The sequence below is a fragment of the Epinephelus fuscoguttatus genome, linkage group LG9 (genome assembly GCF_011397635.1).
Source record: "Epinephelus fuscoguttatus linkage group LG9, E.fuscoguttatus.final_Chr_v1".
Lineage (NCBI taxonomy): Eukaryota > Metazoa > Chordata > Actinopteri > Perciformes > Serranidae > Epinephelus > Epinephelus fuscoguttatus.
In genome coordinates this window covers 30,833,856-30,850,191 of record NC_064760.1, presented here as the reverse complement: position 1 = coordinate 30,850,191, position 16,336 = coordinate 30,833,856, and the positions used below count along the sequence as shown (strand labels likewise).

Below are 16,336 nucleotides of genomic sequence, written 5' to 3'. Positions count from 1 at the left end.
GTGTTCGCGCTGGCCCGCATGCCGACCAAGGCAGACAGGATCATGGCGAGTGAGCCGGCCACAATCAAACAAATGTGCTGAAGGATTGCTCTGAACGTGTGTGTGTGTGTGTGTGTGTGTGTGTGTGTGTGTGTGTGTGTGTGTGTGTGTGTGTGTGTGTGTGTGTGTGAGCGCGCGCGTAAAAGTGAGGCAGTGTCAGTGTGAGAGACATTTTATCTCACGTTGCTTTTATTTATCACTATTTATTATATCGTGTACTCACGTGGTGTGGCGCTCATATTTCTCCACCCACAGCAGGAGACATAAATAAACATCTATAGACAATGATGAGATGATTGCGGGGGTGTGGTGTCCAACCTTGACCGTTTATGGCATTTATCAGACTCTGCTGAGACTCTTATGTCTGAGTCTGCTGGCTGCACAGGGGATGCGGATATATGCAACTCAAAAAAATGTGCATTGCCAAAAATTTAAGGAGACTCGTTTTAGATTATTGGAATTACAAAATTCTAATTCTATTATACAAAAGTGTGCACATTTTGCTATTATAGGCCCATTATATGACTTTTTTCCGAGGCTCTTAATTGTGCAGTTTAACTAAACTGTAACACCCTAGACGTGTCAAACTGATTCAACAATTCCTGATAAAATCTTAATTTTCAAAGATGCCCCCTCCGATAAAATGGAAAAAAACCGACTCTCTCATTCTTTCCATTTCATTATAATGAACCAAACAGTACTTATTGAACAGATGGCCCCCAGACAATTCAATTTGATAATTTAGAAATGACTCTCTAATGATGAGGGGAAACCAGAACTGATGGGGCGCATGAAAAGAGCTGCAACATCCTCACCCTCTGCAAGCTGGACATGGCTGCACAGTTCTTCATGCATGTGAGCCCTCCGTGCAGTTTCACGGTTCTGTGAGCAAGCATGCAAATATTTTTATTTCATACAGTTTTGTTTTTGAGCGGTTGTTTTTTGAGTGATTGCAATTTTTTGGACAGCGGGACACAGCGCAGTTTAGCTGTAATCCTCATATTTATGTTGGATTCAGCACTTAGTCCCGCAAGATTTATGTAATGCATCTAATCAAAGCTAATTTCAAACCATCGGGCTGTAACAGAAAAATGTGGGCAGCGGCTGCCAGGCTGTTTGTGAGCTGAAACTTTCTTAAGCTCATAATCTGCCAGAGTTGATACTCTGAATGAGCGCTTGGACTGCTCAACACGGTTGATTCAGTTCTTGTGAGGAAAATACAACATTTAAATTGCATTTTAAATGTTCACATAAAGTGATTTTGGTATTTTTTCCTCAGAGAAACACTCATACGCAATGTGGAAAATTCAAATACTGTCGTTCATTAGTTGATGTTGAATTTATTTGACACAAGTAAGCACAATTAAATCTGCACACAAGTGAGTGGTGCAACTGTCCTCAGATTGTTTCCTCTCATTGTGCTGTTGATGTTTTTATCGCATAATAATGAGACAAAAATCTGCTTTTATCTGATGCTGGTGTAAACATTTGATCGGATTCTGTTTCGTCTTGTTTTGCAGACACGCGGGCACATTTTCATAGCTGCACCTCCAGTGACAACGCAGCAAATAGACGATGGATGTTACAGCCTCACTCTGCCCTTTAGTCTCAGTGGGCAAACAGCATGGATTAAACTAATGTCCTCCCCTGAGTTGATGTTTGATAGTCGTGAATACGTTAATTGTCAACTCTAAACGCAGCACACACACACACTGTGGCGCACACACGTACACACACATCGCGCACAGCTTCTGGCTAAGTGGCTGGGGCGGGACGCTGCGTGGGACGAGGCGGGGACAGCAGGCAGGCGGGCGGGCAGCGTGCTGGTCGGGTTGGTGGACAGCTGATTGTCCGTGTTATTAACTGTGTTTGGGGGCGTTCCTGCTCGCTTTGTAGACCACGCCTCCCTCACCTACTAGTTCTCTCCTGTTTGGCATCCCAGAGATGGTCCAAAGTGATTCCTCAGGGAAGAATAGAGCGCAAATCACCCGAGCAGGAGCTGACGAGGAGCGGAGCCGGCGTTGCCCAGGACTGCCTCTTAATTGCGCGTAATCTTCCGTTTCATTCATCTGAACAGAGGAGAAGACTTTGTAAATAAAGAGACGGAGCGAAGGAGGGTGAAACGCTGTTTCATCTCCTTGGTTTGCTTTCTCACTGTGGACTGTTTGTTGCAAAAAAAGTGACATTTTGCTTGTGTTTTTGTCAGCTGCACCTTGATCCGGGGGACTGTCGCCAACTCAGTGCAGCCTCTCATCCTGCGCTTCCCCTTTCATCGCTCTCAACGTTGTTCATCTTCACAGCTGCTGCTTCCCCCTCTTTTTCTTGTGGAGTCGCTGACATGAGGTGCAGCTAACCCTGGATGCTGACAGCTCCCCTTTTCCTTCCACATGTCGCATCTTTTGTTTACTTTGAGAAACACGCGCGCAACTAAACGCCAAGTGAAATAGACCACGCCACTTTGCTCCTCTGACAGCGCGATCAAACAGACGCAAGAGGAGGAGAGGCAGAGGGGAAAAAAAGGAGGGAGCCAAGGAGAGGAGGATAGAGAGAGAGAGGAGAGAGAGTGAGAGAGAGATAGCGACAGTGTGAAGGTGCGTTTTGATGTTTGGCATCCACGAGAGCATCCAGAGGAGTGGGAGTAGTATGAAAGAAGAGCCCATGGTGGCCGGGATGAACGCGGTTCGGACATGGATGCAGGGCGCCGGAGTGCTGGACTCCAACACAGCCGCCCAGAGGTGAGCCTGAGGCGGCCTTGGCGCTGCGCTGACACCGGGGCGTGGAGACCGGGGGGAGAGCACGTTATGATCTGCGGTGTTAAAGAGACGGAGCGGCTGTATCACTTGGGGCAGCACGCGTTCCCAGAGGACGTATAGTTGGATAACCACTGTTCCTGCTGGCTTTATAAGTTTTTAGCTCCAAGTCCAACATGATATAATACTGTATGGCTCAGAGTGCTTTAGCATATCTCTGGATGGAAAGCACAGTTAGCTCCAAGCACTTTCAGGCTTGCAGGGTTTTAATGTAGCCTTAGATTAACTTTGCTGTGTGGAAAGTGTGCTGTGAAAGTGTGTTTAAGATTTTCTGCTCACTTTGGCGGTTGGTTGTCTTTTTTTTGGCTGTGATAAAGCAGAGTAGGTTACTTTTTGCATATATTTTCCAGCTTCAATTCAGTAGCTGTTTTTAATAAAACAAAATTATTTATTATGAATGAAGTTGATCAAGTTTAAAATAAAAAGCAGCCGTGTTATAATTAGAGCAATTAATCTGTCCAAATTCTGCTTGTAATATAAATGAGTATAATTAACCCTTTAGGCCTGCAGCTTAATATTTTAACTTATTTGTTTCATTTTCGTTGATTAGGCTGAATCGGAAAGGGTGTTTATGCGCATTAGAGAGAGATTTTGATTCAATTATATGTACTCAGGGATTTTAGAGTGGACAGTGACTGAAACATAAGCGTCTGTAGACTGGATTTTTAAAGCAGATCTCTCTTCTGTTGCATTTTTTATTGACTGAATTTATTTTAATTGCCTTCGTGGTGGATGGTGCTGGTTTGTGCTTGTGTCCGCAGCGGAGTGGGTCTTGCTCGGGCACACTTCGAGAAGCAGCCGCCCTCCAACCTTCGCAAGTCCAACTTCTTCCACTTCGTCCTGGCTTTATACGACAGACAGGGTCAGCCGGTGGAAATAGAGAGAACCACCTTCGTTGACTTTGTAGAGAAGGAAAAGGTGAGTTGGCTCAATTCACAAAATATGTATAAATTTCCAGCACATGACAGTTTGTAATAAAATCTTAAAACGTGCTTATAATGCGCACATTTTATTCGACTGATGCCTGACACAGTGCACCGGCCTGTTAAGTCAAAATGATAAATTACCAGACGTGTGTTAACAAAGTGACCAGACGCACACAGCAGGGATCATGCTCCTGAAGGCTTCCCTCATGTGATTTTTAGATGTGGTTTCCTGAAAGATTTACAGACTTCTGGTTATTTTAGCTTTTCTTTATAATTGCAAAACCCTCGGAATCAATTTTAAACCAATTTACTCGAAGGTGTAAATCAAGTGCATGAACACTTTTGCACCAATTTACCACTAATAATATTGATATTTTTCTGACAGCACAGCACAGCGTGTTGCCTTATTCGTGTAGGTGTTGGGAGAGGCGAAATTTAATTTTCTTAAAAAAAAAACGTCGATATTAACGTTTAATACATCGATCAGGTGTTTTATTGATCTGTTTGCAAGTGGGGTTAAAAGTGAGTGTTTTACTTTAAATGCTTGTTTTATTCAGCAGCATTTAGTATCGACTTGTTTATTATTTATTAGATCCGAATGTCTTCTGCTGTTGGTCGGTATTATTTACATAATTTAATATTACATTACATACACAATGTTAATTGTTGAATATATAATTAATATATGTCAAATTATTCTTTTTATTAAATTTGTTAAAAGCCTGGAGTAACACTGTAAACAATTTCCGTTTCCAGTATAGGTAAATAAAGCTGTAAACAGGCCTATTTGTAAATACATTGTTTGTTAAATAACGTGAAGAAAAGTTGTACAAGTTACACACACAGCCTTGTTTGCTTTCTTTTGTCTGTGTGGATGACATAACGAAGTGCTTTAAATGTGATCACAGTTAGGGAGAAGTAACATTAGTAATAAGTAATATTCTAAAAATACCAAGTTGTGGACGCGCAGTAAAAGTCCCAGGAGGAGATGGTTTGCCTGCTCTGACCGGCTCTGTTTGGTTTAATTTTCATAGGAAACGACGGGGGAAAAGACCAACAATGGGATCCATTATAGACTTCAGCTGCTCTACAGTAACGGTGAGTTTAGCTCCCATAATTTTTATGGAGCAATAACAAACGCAGTGAGTGAATGATACGCCAAACCAGGGCGAGGAAACTCAGGAAACAAATGTTTTAAGAGGTCACATCGTGTTTTGTTTTATGTATTCATTTTTTATGCACCGTGAGGGATTAGTGCTTTATTTATTAGTGCAAGTCAAATGCATTAAATGTTGTTATTTACACATTACTTTTATTATTACTAAATAATTATATTTTTTACATCATTCTTATTATTATTATCATTATTATTATTATTATTATTATTGTTATTATGTGCTTGCTGCTTCCAACAGTAAATATATCTTCTCCGGTCAGCAGTAAACAACCCAAGGCAGCTTAATAAAATGTTTCCCATCTTCCCTTTTAACGTTTGTTTCTTCAGCCTGAATAATTAAATTATATTAATTATAACTCAGAAAAAAATGTGTGTGGTTCTCCCTGCTGTGCCCATTTCACAATTCAGTTGTAAATAAATGTTTTAAGAGATAAAATCAACAGGATTAAAGAAAGTAAATTATTTTTTATGTCCCAAGCAAACTGACAGCATGCAACAAATACTGAAAGTCATTAGTAACAGTTTGGACTCATTCAGTTTCCATAAAGTGCCTCAGAGGGGAAGTCACAATGAATAAAACTGGTGATCTGAAATATTCCCCAGAATGGGGAAAGCTTTGCCTCAGATGTGATATGAAGCCTGCTGGTTACATTTTAACAATTTCTCTGTCTCTCACTTTCCTTCTCTGTGTGTCTCTGCAGGGATCAGGACAGAGCAGGACTTGTATGTTCGTCTCATCGACTCTATGACTAAACAGGTAAGAGGTTTGCATCAGGCTCAGAGAATTAAACTGTGCATCAGTTTGGTGGTTGTGTTGGTCTGAATGTTGCCCCTACCTCCAATCGCCGCCCCCCCCACTGCATGCCTGTGTCTGAGACCCTCAACTTCAGCACAGCACAGCCAGCTTGATAAACGACCTGTCTTACCTGTGGAATACATTTACAGAGGCCCAGAAAAGTAGAGGACATGTGTCCTCATACTCTACCTCTGCACAGCAGCCAGTAAGTGAGGATGGTGTGTGTGTGTGTGTGTGTGTGTGTGTGTGTGTGTGTGTGTGTGTGTGTGAGTGTGAGAGAGAGACTGTGTGATTGTGCGCATATAGTGTGTGAATATCTCGGTGAGGTGCAGGAGCGGTTGTGTGTTAGTGTTTGAGAGAGACAGTGATGCATGCCAGCTCACTCTTTGAGGACCTTGACCCTCATTTCCTCAATGTGAAACAGAACAAACTATCCCAGAGTGTGTTATGGCCAATTCAATCACACAAAGAAATACAGAGCAGCACATGTGGGTTGGCGCACACAGAGGGAATTCTCCGGTAGGACGACTTAGATACGAAGAAAATAAGCCTCTTCAACGCTGTTTTGATATCAGGTCTTTTGTTTTGCCAATTCTGCCTCTAGTGCCATTAGGCTTGAAGAGAGTTTGCCTTAGAATGAAAGGAGTAGGAGGGGATGTTGTTTGTGTGAGTGCGTGTGTGTTTGTGTGCGTGTGTTGGCATGTTTATCGGTGTGTGTGTGTGTGTGTGTGTGTGTGTGTGCGTGTGTGTGTGTGTGCAGGGTGATCACAGCCCTGGAGAGCATGTTGAGTGGGGTTGGAGGGGTAACCAGACTAGATTTTTGGACGCTGTGCTGTATGGACCAGATGGTGCACTATACTCCAGTCTGGCAGTCCAACTGCTCACTGTACACAGCGTATAAACATACGTGCACGCACAAACACATATGCACACACAGGAGTACACACACGCACAGGCACACACATACACACACACACACACAAATGCTTTCTCTCTTACTGTCTCTGTCAGAACAGAGCGTTCCTGTTCAGGAGGACTGGATTCCAACGTTACACACATTTGCCAGATAGACAACACTACTCCCAGATGAAACACACACACTTTTCTGTTTTTTATTTGCCCCTGTATCACGGCTCGCTTTTTTTTATTTCTTTCAGAATGCCACATAAAAAAATATAAATCAAGGTTATGTGATTTTTCTGTGATTTCTTTTTTTTCTCCATCCTTCAGGCGATTGTCTATGAGGGCCAGGATAAAAACCCAGAGATGTGTCGGGTCCTGTTGACCCACGAGATCATGTGCAGGTAAGACAAAACACACCCCAGCTACAGCTGTCATTTGTTGGTCCAGACGATGCTTTATAGTTTGGATCAAGATGAATGTTTTTCTCACATTGGAGGTGTCTGTGTTGGTGTAAAGAGGGGGCAAAGACACGAGGAGCACTGCTAAAGTACAATAGAAATCTTATCATTTTCCTCAAAGTGGGTTGGGGAGATGGGCCCTGGCCTATTTCCGTTGGTAGGGATGTGTGTGTGTATGTGTCTGTGTATATGTGTGTGTGTGCATCCCTCTCATGTTCAGCTAATTAGGACAAGGAAAAGCTCATTACTCAAACCCATCCTCCTTAGTCGGTGTAATACATGCAGTTTGCTGTGTCCTGACAGTGAGCTATGTGCAGAGGGGGACAGACTCGGATTACACATAAAATACAGACACTCACACATTCACACACACACAGTCAAATATACTAAGGCAAGCACACATCTCACAGGGCGTCATTTACAATCAATAAGAGCATCATGCAGCATGTGATTGTCCCTCACAAACCAGCCATTTAGAAATACACGTAGAGTTACATGTGGAGAAATGGCCAGTGGCAAAGTGTAGCCACTTCCTGGTTATCACACAAGGCAATTTAGACCACTTGTTTTCATATGCTGCAGGAAACGGTCGAGATCAGAAATCTGATCTGGCTTTCCAAGCCTCCTGTCCTGGGGGACTCAAGAAAGTAGGGGGGAGGGTCAATCTGTCTCCCCCCTTTCTCTCGCTCTCTTTTGTGTCTTTCTCCATCTCCTCCCACACACACACACACATACAGTAGACATGCACATGCAGTCAGACGCAGGTACACACAGACGTGCATACTGTACACACAGACAGAGAAGAAAAGCTAGACGGGATGATACTTTTTGGGGGAAACAGGGGGGCTGACGGCAGACAACAACACTGTTACATTGTGCTGCAGTCAAATGATTCAGAAAGGACTCGTCACATCAGTATGCAACCCCCTTCTACCCAGCATGCACTACTCCCCAGGTCCAGTGGGACCACTCTGTGACCCACTTCTGAGAGAGAGAAAGAGCGAGAGAGAGGGAGAGAGAGGCGGGATAGAGGGAGGGGACGAGCACTGAGAAAAAATAGAGAACATAAGATGTCTGGTTGTGTGATGTCTGACAGAAATGGAGCTAACCTGAGCCCTGGAGGCTAATTCAAGTTTGTATCCAGCCCCATTCAAGCTCAGTGGTTTTGCTCTCCTCCTCCAAACTTCTCCTAAAATCGCCCCGCTGATCTCACCTACTGTAGCGCAAGAGCCCCGGTCTTACCTTGGGAAGCCCGGCAGAAATCCAATTCATGTTGTTTCTTCAACTCTGCCAAAGTCTCACGCCCTTTTACTCCTCTTTCTCTTTCCTGCATGCTCATCTGACTTCCTCTCCCTCTCTGTGATGTACCTTATCTTTATTTCTCTGTTGTTCACATCTCTGTGACTAACTCTGCTTTGTCTCTGCCCCCCCCCTTCTCTCACCTCCCTGCAGTCGATGCTGTGATAAGAAGAGTTGTGGCAACAGGAACGAGACCCCATCAGACCCTGTCATCATCGACAGGTAAGCAAACTTTGCCCTTTGACCTCGGCCGACGTGATGCCACGCTGTCATCGCAAACACAAACACAGCGCGTATGGCTGCCTACGAGTGTGAACAGGAACCATGTGCAGAATACACAGGCAGCAAATGTTGCAAAAACATACTGTGGATATAAAAATCATGACAAAATTTTCAGATAAATTTGCAGTGAAGTAAGAAGCGATTTTTTTTCAACATGAGATTTGGCTGAGAAAACATAACCTGCAGGCCTAATAAAGCAGGCCGCAGCTTGTTTAAAATTTCAGCAAGTATAATCGACTGTGTGCACAAAATGTGTGAAACAGCAGTAAATAATATTCCAGTGGTATGTGTGTGAAGTGGAGGAGCAATCACAGAGCAGCTGAGCTCTGCTTCAAGTGTGGTCAAACAGTGTTTGTGTGGTTGGGCTGATGACTTAGCTGATGAGCAGTTAGGGTTACAGCTACAGCCTGGCGTGTGTGTTTCTGTTTATAAATCTCACTCTGACCCGAGTGTGGTATACTGAAGCTTGTCTGCCGCTTTTAACACTGGCAGACACACTCCTGCTCACACACACTTTTCTTTGAGTGCACACCTTTCTCCTGCCTGTCATAAACTACCTCTGACCAATGCAGCAGCTCGCCTGATTTACAGTCAGTCGGGGAAAAAAAGAAAAGCCCTGTAGATTTACAGTCCGGCCTGGGCTGTGTGCATGCGTGTGGCACACATGTGGACGCACAGCATAAGGGAAATTATTTGTTTATACTTGAGCAATTGTTGGAGCGTGCAGATTTAAGGCTGCTGCAGGACAGAATGAGAGTAAAAAGGTACACTTTTCGTAAAGTATCACCTTTTCAGACTGAGTTTAACCTGTCCCAACAAATGCATTATCATGTAGTGCATCGTAGGTTATTTAGGTTTTATATCTGATTTGAATTTGTCACATTTGAGTGTGTTTGTGTGAGTGTTAATGAGGCAGTGACCTGTGCTATCTGATGAACACAGCTGTCCTGTGCTCGCTGCTGCTCTGTCAAAAGCTACTCTTTACCTGTGTGTGTGTGTGTGTGTGTGTGTGTGTGTGTGTGTGTATTTATGTGTGCGAGTTGGTGTGTGTGTGCGCCACCCTTGTTCCGCTCCAGTGAAGCGGAAGGCCTCACCTCAGCGCTCCCTGAGACAGCTGCACCCCACCACGTGGCCTCAGACAACACGCCTGCCCATCACTCTGTGCCACATTTCGGATTTTTGTTTTCATGTGTGCATACTTGTTGAATTTCTCATCTGTGCACTCTGTCGCTCTGTTTCTGCGGGCTGCCGTCCTGGCTTGCTTACGGTTCAACTTTTCCCTCCAGTTTGCCGCAGTAATAGTTTGAGCAGAGCCACCTTGGTGAAACAGGCTGATATCTGCTGTGAACAGCTTTCCCACACTGAGCATGTGTTGTGGACGCTCGCTGGCGGTATTCCCCCGGCGCCCAATGGCTCAGGTGTGAGGGCAGCATTAACGAACAACAAATTAGAACAGGGGGAGGGAAAACAACAGCAATATCTCTGTTTTCCTCTCCAGCGAGCACTCTTTCTGGACAGGAAAATAGGTCAGGTGAGAGGAGAGCGATTGGGGGGGTTGGCTTGCTTTAAAGGGGGGACTGAAGGGGAATAAGGAGAGGAGGGTTTATACGTTTGCTCATTTAGTACCAATATATTCTTGGCAGTTGTAATAATCAGGGATTCATAAACAAACAAACAACTGTGAGGGTGAAACTGACTCAATTACCACGAGTTCCCCTCCTTCAAATTCATAAAGAAATACCATCAGCAGCCCCTCTCCACCCTTGAAGTTATTTAGTTCGTTAAATAAGGGCTCGTTAGCCCTCTGCTGTTTCGCAGAGATGATTAGATTTTACAGCCCTAATTAGCTGGGCTAGCTCTAACTCTTCTGGAAGAGTAATGGGTCTGATTGCCTAATTAGCTCTCTCTCGTTAAGATGGGAGAAACAGGCCACTGCAGCAAAACCGCAGGAATGAGGAAAAATAAAGTCAGCTAATGAGAAACTTATTTGATTGTTAGGAGAACAAATCTGGTACAGTGTGGATCGGCAGCGCTCTGGGTACTGTACTCGCTCACCGGGAGAATCTCTCTTACCCATCTCTTTATTTCACCTCCTGTTGAAAAGAGAATTTGTTTGGGCTTTAAAGCGTCTACAAGGAGCAATACGATGCAGATTTTAATTATGAAGCATATTTGTTTAGGCTATGATAGCAAAAAGCACTTTAACATTCTTAGATTTTAACTGAAGTTGAAAGAAACATCCCCCACAATCTGTCCTGTTTTCATGCTGTTTTGGTTTAGGGCTATTATGGTTGCAGCGACATCCAGTTTCATAAGTAGCGTTGTCTTCTCTGACTGTCTCAGATTTTCATAGTCCATCTGATCTGAATCAGTCAGTCTTGCAGATGAGGACAACTCATGCCATATTTTATGCATTTAACCTCTGAGGTGGAGAGTTCTTGGAAATTCAGAGAGACCTTGGCATGACATGTCATGTCTCTATGCTTGACACTGGGCAGGGGAAGCAGCTGAAAGGGGAGAAGCCCGTGTGCGCCTCTCTATATCTTCCCCGGGGAAACATGTGTGGTCCACTTTAGGCTCTTACAGAGGCAGGATAATATGAGGGGAGCCCTTAACCCCCCACCTCCACTTCCACCTCTCTCTATCACTCCTGGTTAGCGTGGGGTTAATCATATGCAGCCACTGCTAGTCAGTCTATCATGTGCCTGGATGGGCCTCAAATCACAAACACATTTCCCTCTCACCCGTGTACACTTTTGCCATTTCTCTGCATAGATTTTCTTAAAAGTGTCTCCCCACAGAAATGTTTTTGTTAATTTACTTGCTGCACATCCATATAATTGTGGACTAATCTCTCAACCTGACTCGCTTTGGGGGTATTACTGTCCCTCCGGCCCCTTGTGTCCTCTGTTGCCTCCTACCACCTGTGTCCCGTGGCCCTTTCCTGCACAGCCAGCTCCCCCAGGCCTGCCGCAGGGTGTCTCCCAGGCAGGGAGAGCCTCTCTGGAGGGGGGAGAGAAACTCTCTGTGACTAGAGATAAGGATCCACTGGATAGCCTTGCATTTCCCATGATCCCCCTTTCCAGTGAAGGGTGGAGGGGTGTCAAGTTTACATGCGCCGATGATGTTGTTTCAGGTTTATAGCTGTTTTTGAGTGTGTGCTTGTGTGTGTTTGTGTTTGCACACACTCCTGCAGCCCGCCGTTGATGTGGCCCATTTCCTTGCATGCGTGTCTGTGCTTGTGTATCCGCATGAATGTTGGTTGTTTCCCCAGGAGTGTGTGTGTGTGTTGATAGAGGCCATTTCCTGGCGAGTGTGTGTGTGTGTGTGTGTGTGTGTGTCTTGAGTGAAGAATGTCGGGCAGGAAGTGCTCCTCCCGGGGAGGATGATGTCATCACGGCCGACAGTTTCCTGTTCTGTGGGCCAGTGGAACAGGCTGATTCTCAGCTTCACGGTGGGTAGTTAGCACTTGTGGACTAGGTTTTGGTTCATCTCCGCCGTGCCGTAGGTCCACACCTGCTTTGGTTTTACACCACATCGCTTGACACATCTGGAAGGAACAAGTAAACTTTGCAATGTCTTGAGGACTGCATTTTCCAAGCTAATGCATTTTTGCTGCAAAGCTTGTTTGTCACTCTCCCCCTCTTTGTCTTGCTCTGTAGTGGGGAACCCCCTCATTGTTTTGGTTGTTATGTTTGGATGCACTTCCTGGGGTGAGAGGTCATGTGTTGCCTTGGCTGGGCTAACGTGCGCTAGTGAATAATGTATGTCATTGACTTTATGTCAGCCCTGCCAGCCCCCCAAGCCGAGCCCACCCATGTTTAATTCATCCATCTCATTTGTGTGTGTGTGTGTGTGTGTGTGTGTGTGTGTGTGCCTGCGAATGTGTCTGCGAATATGTGTGTGTGTGTGTGTGTGTGTGTGTGTGTGTGTGCGTGTGTGTCATTTAGAGGCCCAGTCTGCACCTGTCCAGCCATTAGCCCCCTTCTCATTTGCATTTGATGCTAATGTGGTTTACTGGCAGCGCCTTCCGTCCCCTCAGCTTAGTTTCACTTTCATATCCATGACTGTGTTAGTGAGAAGGCGAAAACACACTTACAGTGCAGCTATCCTACATTCTTCTGACTGTATCTGCTGATGTGTCTGACGCCTGAATGTTGAGGTCTTCATTAATTCTTTTTTCTTTCCCACGTCCTGGGTCTGTTTTATCATCTGCATTATTGTCACTCTTTTCTCCCCTGTACGCCACTTGTTTCTCACAGCTGGTTTTCTATTGTGTCTCTGACCACCTATCAGTAGCTCTACATTTTCCTCCAAGACAAAGAGAAGCTAGAAACAGAGTCATGAGACCCCGAGGCCGACAGTATCTCTCTTTTGGTGATTTCTCCTTGGGGGAGGAGAGATCTTTTCGACACGGCCCTTCTCTCTTTAGGAGATTTTTGGTTTTTTTTCTCGATGATGTGCTGTTTCTTTTGTGCAGTCTTGTGGTGGGGGGTGGGGTGGGGGGTGGCGGGGGGGGGGGGGGGGTTTGCAGCTGCATTAGATGTTACAGGAGGCTTTGAAAAGGACTGGCCCTGAGCTGGTTGTGGTGTTTGTGCAGGGCTCAGGGGCAAAGAGGCAGAGTTGCTGGCTCATCGATATGCAGGCAGAACTCCCCTCCCTCAGGTGTTGGCCGCCTCACAAATCTGCCTCACACACACATAGACACAGACGCAGCTCTCACCCTCAGATAAACTCATGGTACACAAATTCATATGCAGACGCACGCATGCGCACTTATAAGAATCCACAGGCGGGCAAAAAATATAACACACATACATACACACACATTGACCTGCAGCTCTCTGCATCTGTTTGGTTGTGTTCTTTTTTTCCCTGCGGTGGCCCCCCCCCCTCCCAAGGGTTGGAGGAAAGCGCAGCCCCGAGGGACAGACGGCTGCGCTGATTGACAGCAGGGAGTTTGGAGGTCGAGGTGCCTCTAAAACAGCACTGCCTCTTTCTCTCTCATCCAGACCTTCAACACTCTCACCCCCCAACAACTGGCCCGCTTTAATTTGCCAACACCCCACGAAGAAATTAACACATCATTCTCAGAGTAAACACGGGTTCGTTTCCATGATATGAAATATCAAATTAACAGCTGTTTTCGTTTTGTGGTGAGGAAACAATGAGGGAACACTGGAATTAAGTATGTTTAATGCTGAAGTTTGTGTGTGTTTTAATTCTTTCCCCAATAAACTAAACAGAGCTGCTATCACACTTTATAGGTAGTTAAGCTAATGCTCCCCAGCTGAATGCAGGTAACAAACAGTTTATTAGGGCATATAAAATGTAATTTACAAATGTCAAAACAGTGAAAAGTTCTGGGTTTCATGACATGGGGAGGCTTTTTTTGGCGAGAGCTACTGTAAATAGCGCTGTTGTAACTCTATTTTCTCTGCAAACTGCTTTGTCATTACTGCTTGACATTCCCTGCTTGACCTGGCCGCTCTCCTTGGCCGTTCCCACTGCCTTTGTGTCAGTGTTTGTTCTGTCCCAGAATGAAGGGGTTTAGCCGGCCAGAGCTGACCCAAATGAGTAGCGTCCTACTTCTCTGAGAGCTATTTAAGACATTTTTTGGTGTTGGAAATTGCAGGACGGAGAGATAGAGATAGAAGGGGAGGTTAAATAGAATGAAGATATATTTACCATATGAAAGGTCTCATGTATGACGTGTGAACGTGCGCAGCGCTGCGAGTGAGGAAAGGGTAACGTTTTCCAGGATTTAGTCCGTGACTCACCCTGGAAGATGCGCTCAATTTGCTTTTCAAATGAGGCGTGAAGAGCACAAGTGTGTGCCTCTCGGTGTGATGCTATACATTTAGACGTGCATGGTTATGTGTGTGTGGCAGGGGCAATGCTTTGTTTTCTCAATGCTCTGATGTGTGTGGACAGTCAAGCACACGGGCACACTAAGTGCTCTCTCACAGCCAATGTGTTACATGGCTGCCTGTGTTGCTGCTCGTAATTGAATAGACACAGCAGCTCCTCTCGGTGAAGGATACTCAGGCCTCCTCTCCCAGCAGGCTGAGCCAGAGTGCCATCGAGCAGTATAGCTTCCAGCTGCCCTGATCTCAGCCCTTCCTGACGATTCATTGTTTACTGATTATTTCTGCTAAGTGAGAATGCAGACTTTACTCCTCATGCCAGCTCTGTATACCCCCCAACCTGGCGTCTCACTTCCTATCAGCCAGTTTCCAGTCCAGACCCCCTTTTGGCGCTTCACCTCAGCTCTGTAGCCCAGGATGTGAGTCCAGGTGTCCAGGATGAGTGCTGGTGACCCGCTGTGCCCGAGCAAGATGTATAGTCTGTTGATTGTTTTCCATCAATCTGTCCAGGAAGAATGGATCGCTGGCCAGGCGCTGTGAGCGGCGCTCTCAGTTTCACACGCCACAATGGAAGGAAAACCTGCACGGCATGGGGGAGACAGGGAGGGAGAGATATGGAGTGTGATAGTGGTGGTGGGACTCTGCAACATAGGAATGATCCCTTTAATATAGTCTTATTGTTTTATGTGATATTTCTGCAGGATGATTTTTAACTTTCTTTTAAAATGCTCTGGCAGCTATATAGGCTATTTAGCAACCATATCATTATTTCCAAGTTCAACCATTTCATATTTGCTTATGAGTTTTGTGACATTGAGCTTGACTAATTTGAGCTGTAATGTTAAGAGACGAAAGGAAATCTTCAAGGGAGTATCTCTGCCGTAATTAAATGTAAAGCAGCGACGTCAACATGCAGACAATTATGGTCAACAGCATGGTTCGATCAAAGGGATGATATATTCTTACATTTCTAATATATTCTTTTTACTTTGCATTAATCATCAACAAATGAGACCCAAGCACATGTCACTGTTCCACTTCAAAAAGCTGAGCTGAATTTAAAGGCCTTTGTTTGTGTTTATGTAACTGATGAGGGGAGACAAAGTAAGGCGTAGGCAATCGACTGAGACACTTTGTTGTTTTACACCGACTCACCCCCTTTGTGTGTGCGCTGCTAACGTTGTTTGTTTGTTTACCGAGTGGCTTGACCTCGCTGGGAGGAATGTTCACTCGTTTCCTTTTCTTCTGCGTCTCCTAATGTGTTTGTCTCTCTGATTTTTCTCCATCCACGTGTCTCTCTTCTTCATCTCCCTTTCTCTCCCTATCTGCCCCTCTGTCTATGTGTCTTTTTTTTCTTTGGTCCTCCCACTCGAAACTCCAGATTTAACTCTGAAGGTTTTTTGGTTAATCACACTTGGAATCTTCCCCCTGCGTTTGAACGCTCTTCCTCAGCAGCGCGCTCTTCCTCGATCTCTGCGTGCGGCGCAGGAGAGAGTCACGCTAATTATCCCAGTTATTGGCTTCTCCAACGCCGAGGCTGTGATTTACATGAGGTGACATTCAGTTCAAACGTGCAGACCTTCGCAACCTTTTTCTGGAAAACAATTAACAGCGCCGCTTTCTCGTCTGCCTCCCTCCCGTACCCTCTTTTCTCTCGCTACACCACTCCCTCTCTCTCTTCCTCTGGCTATTGTCTTCACACAAACAGAGAAGATTTACTGCCAAAAGAGTGAGGGTTGTGCAAGGAGGTGAAACTGTTAGTGTATTTTCTGTAACAAG

General features: G+C 45.1%; 1 protein-coding gene across 4 annotated transcripts in view; it reads left to right on the top strand.

The window, feature by feature from the left end:
- Positions 1 to 1,881: 1,881 nt before the first annotated feature.
- ebf1a (EBF transcription factor 1a) overlaps positions 1,882 to 16,336 on the top strand; it is a 56,693-nt gene continuing 42,238 nt past the window's right edge. For 2 of the 4 annotated variants that reach the window (XM_049586099.1, XM_049586100.1), the window contains exons 1-6: positions 1,884 to 2,774; positions 3,611 to 3,767; positions 4,810 to 4,873; positions 5,654 to 5,709; positions 6,979 to 7,052; positions 8,562 to 8,630. In XM_049586099.1, coding sequence (XP_049442056.1) covers positions 2,641 to 2,774; positions 3,611 to 3,767; positions 4,810 to 4,873; positions 5,654 to 5,709; positions 6,979 to 7,052; positions 8,562 to 8,630 — 554 coding nt within the window. In that variant the 5' untranslated portion in view covers positions 1,884 to 2,640. Of the gene's footprint in view, positions 2,775 to 3,610; positions 3,768 to 4,809; positions 4,874 to 5,653; positions 5,710 to 6,978; positions 7,053 to 8,561; positions 8,631 to 16,336 lie in introns of all 4 variants that reach the window. The other 2 variants (XM_049586102.1, XM_049586101.1) reach the window with 2 other exon arrangements.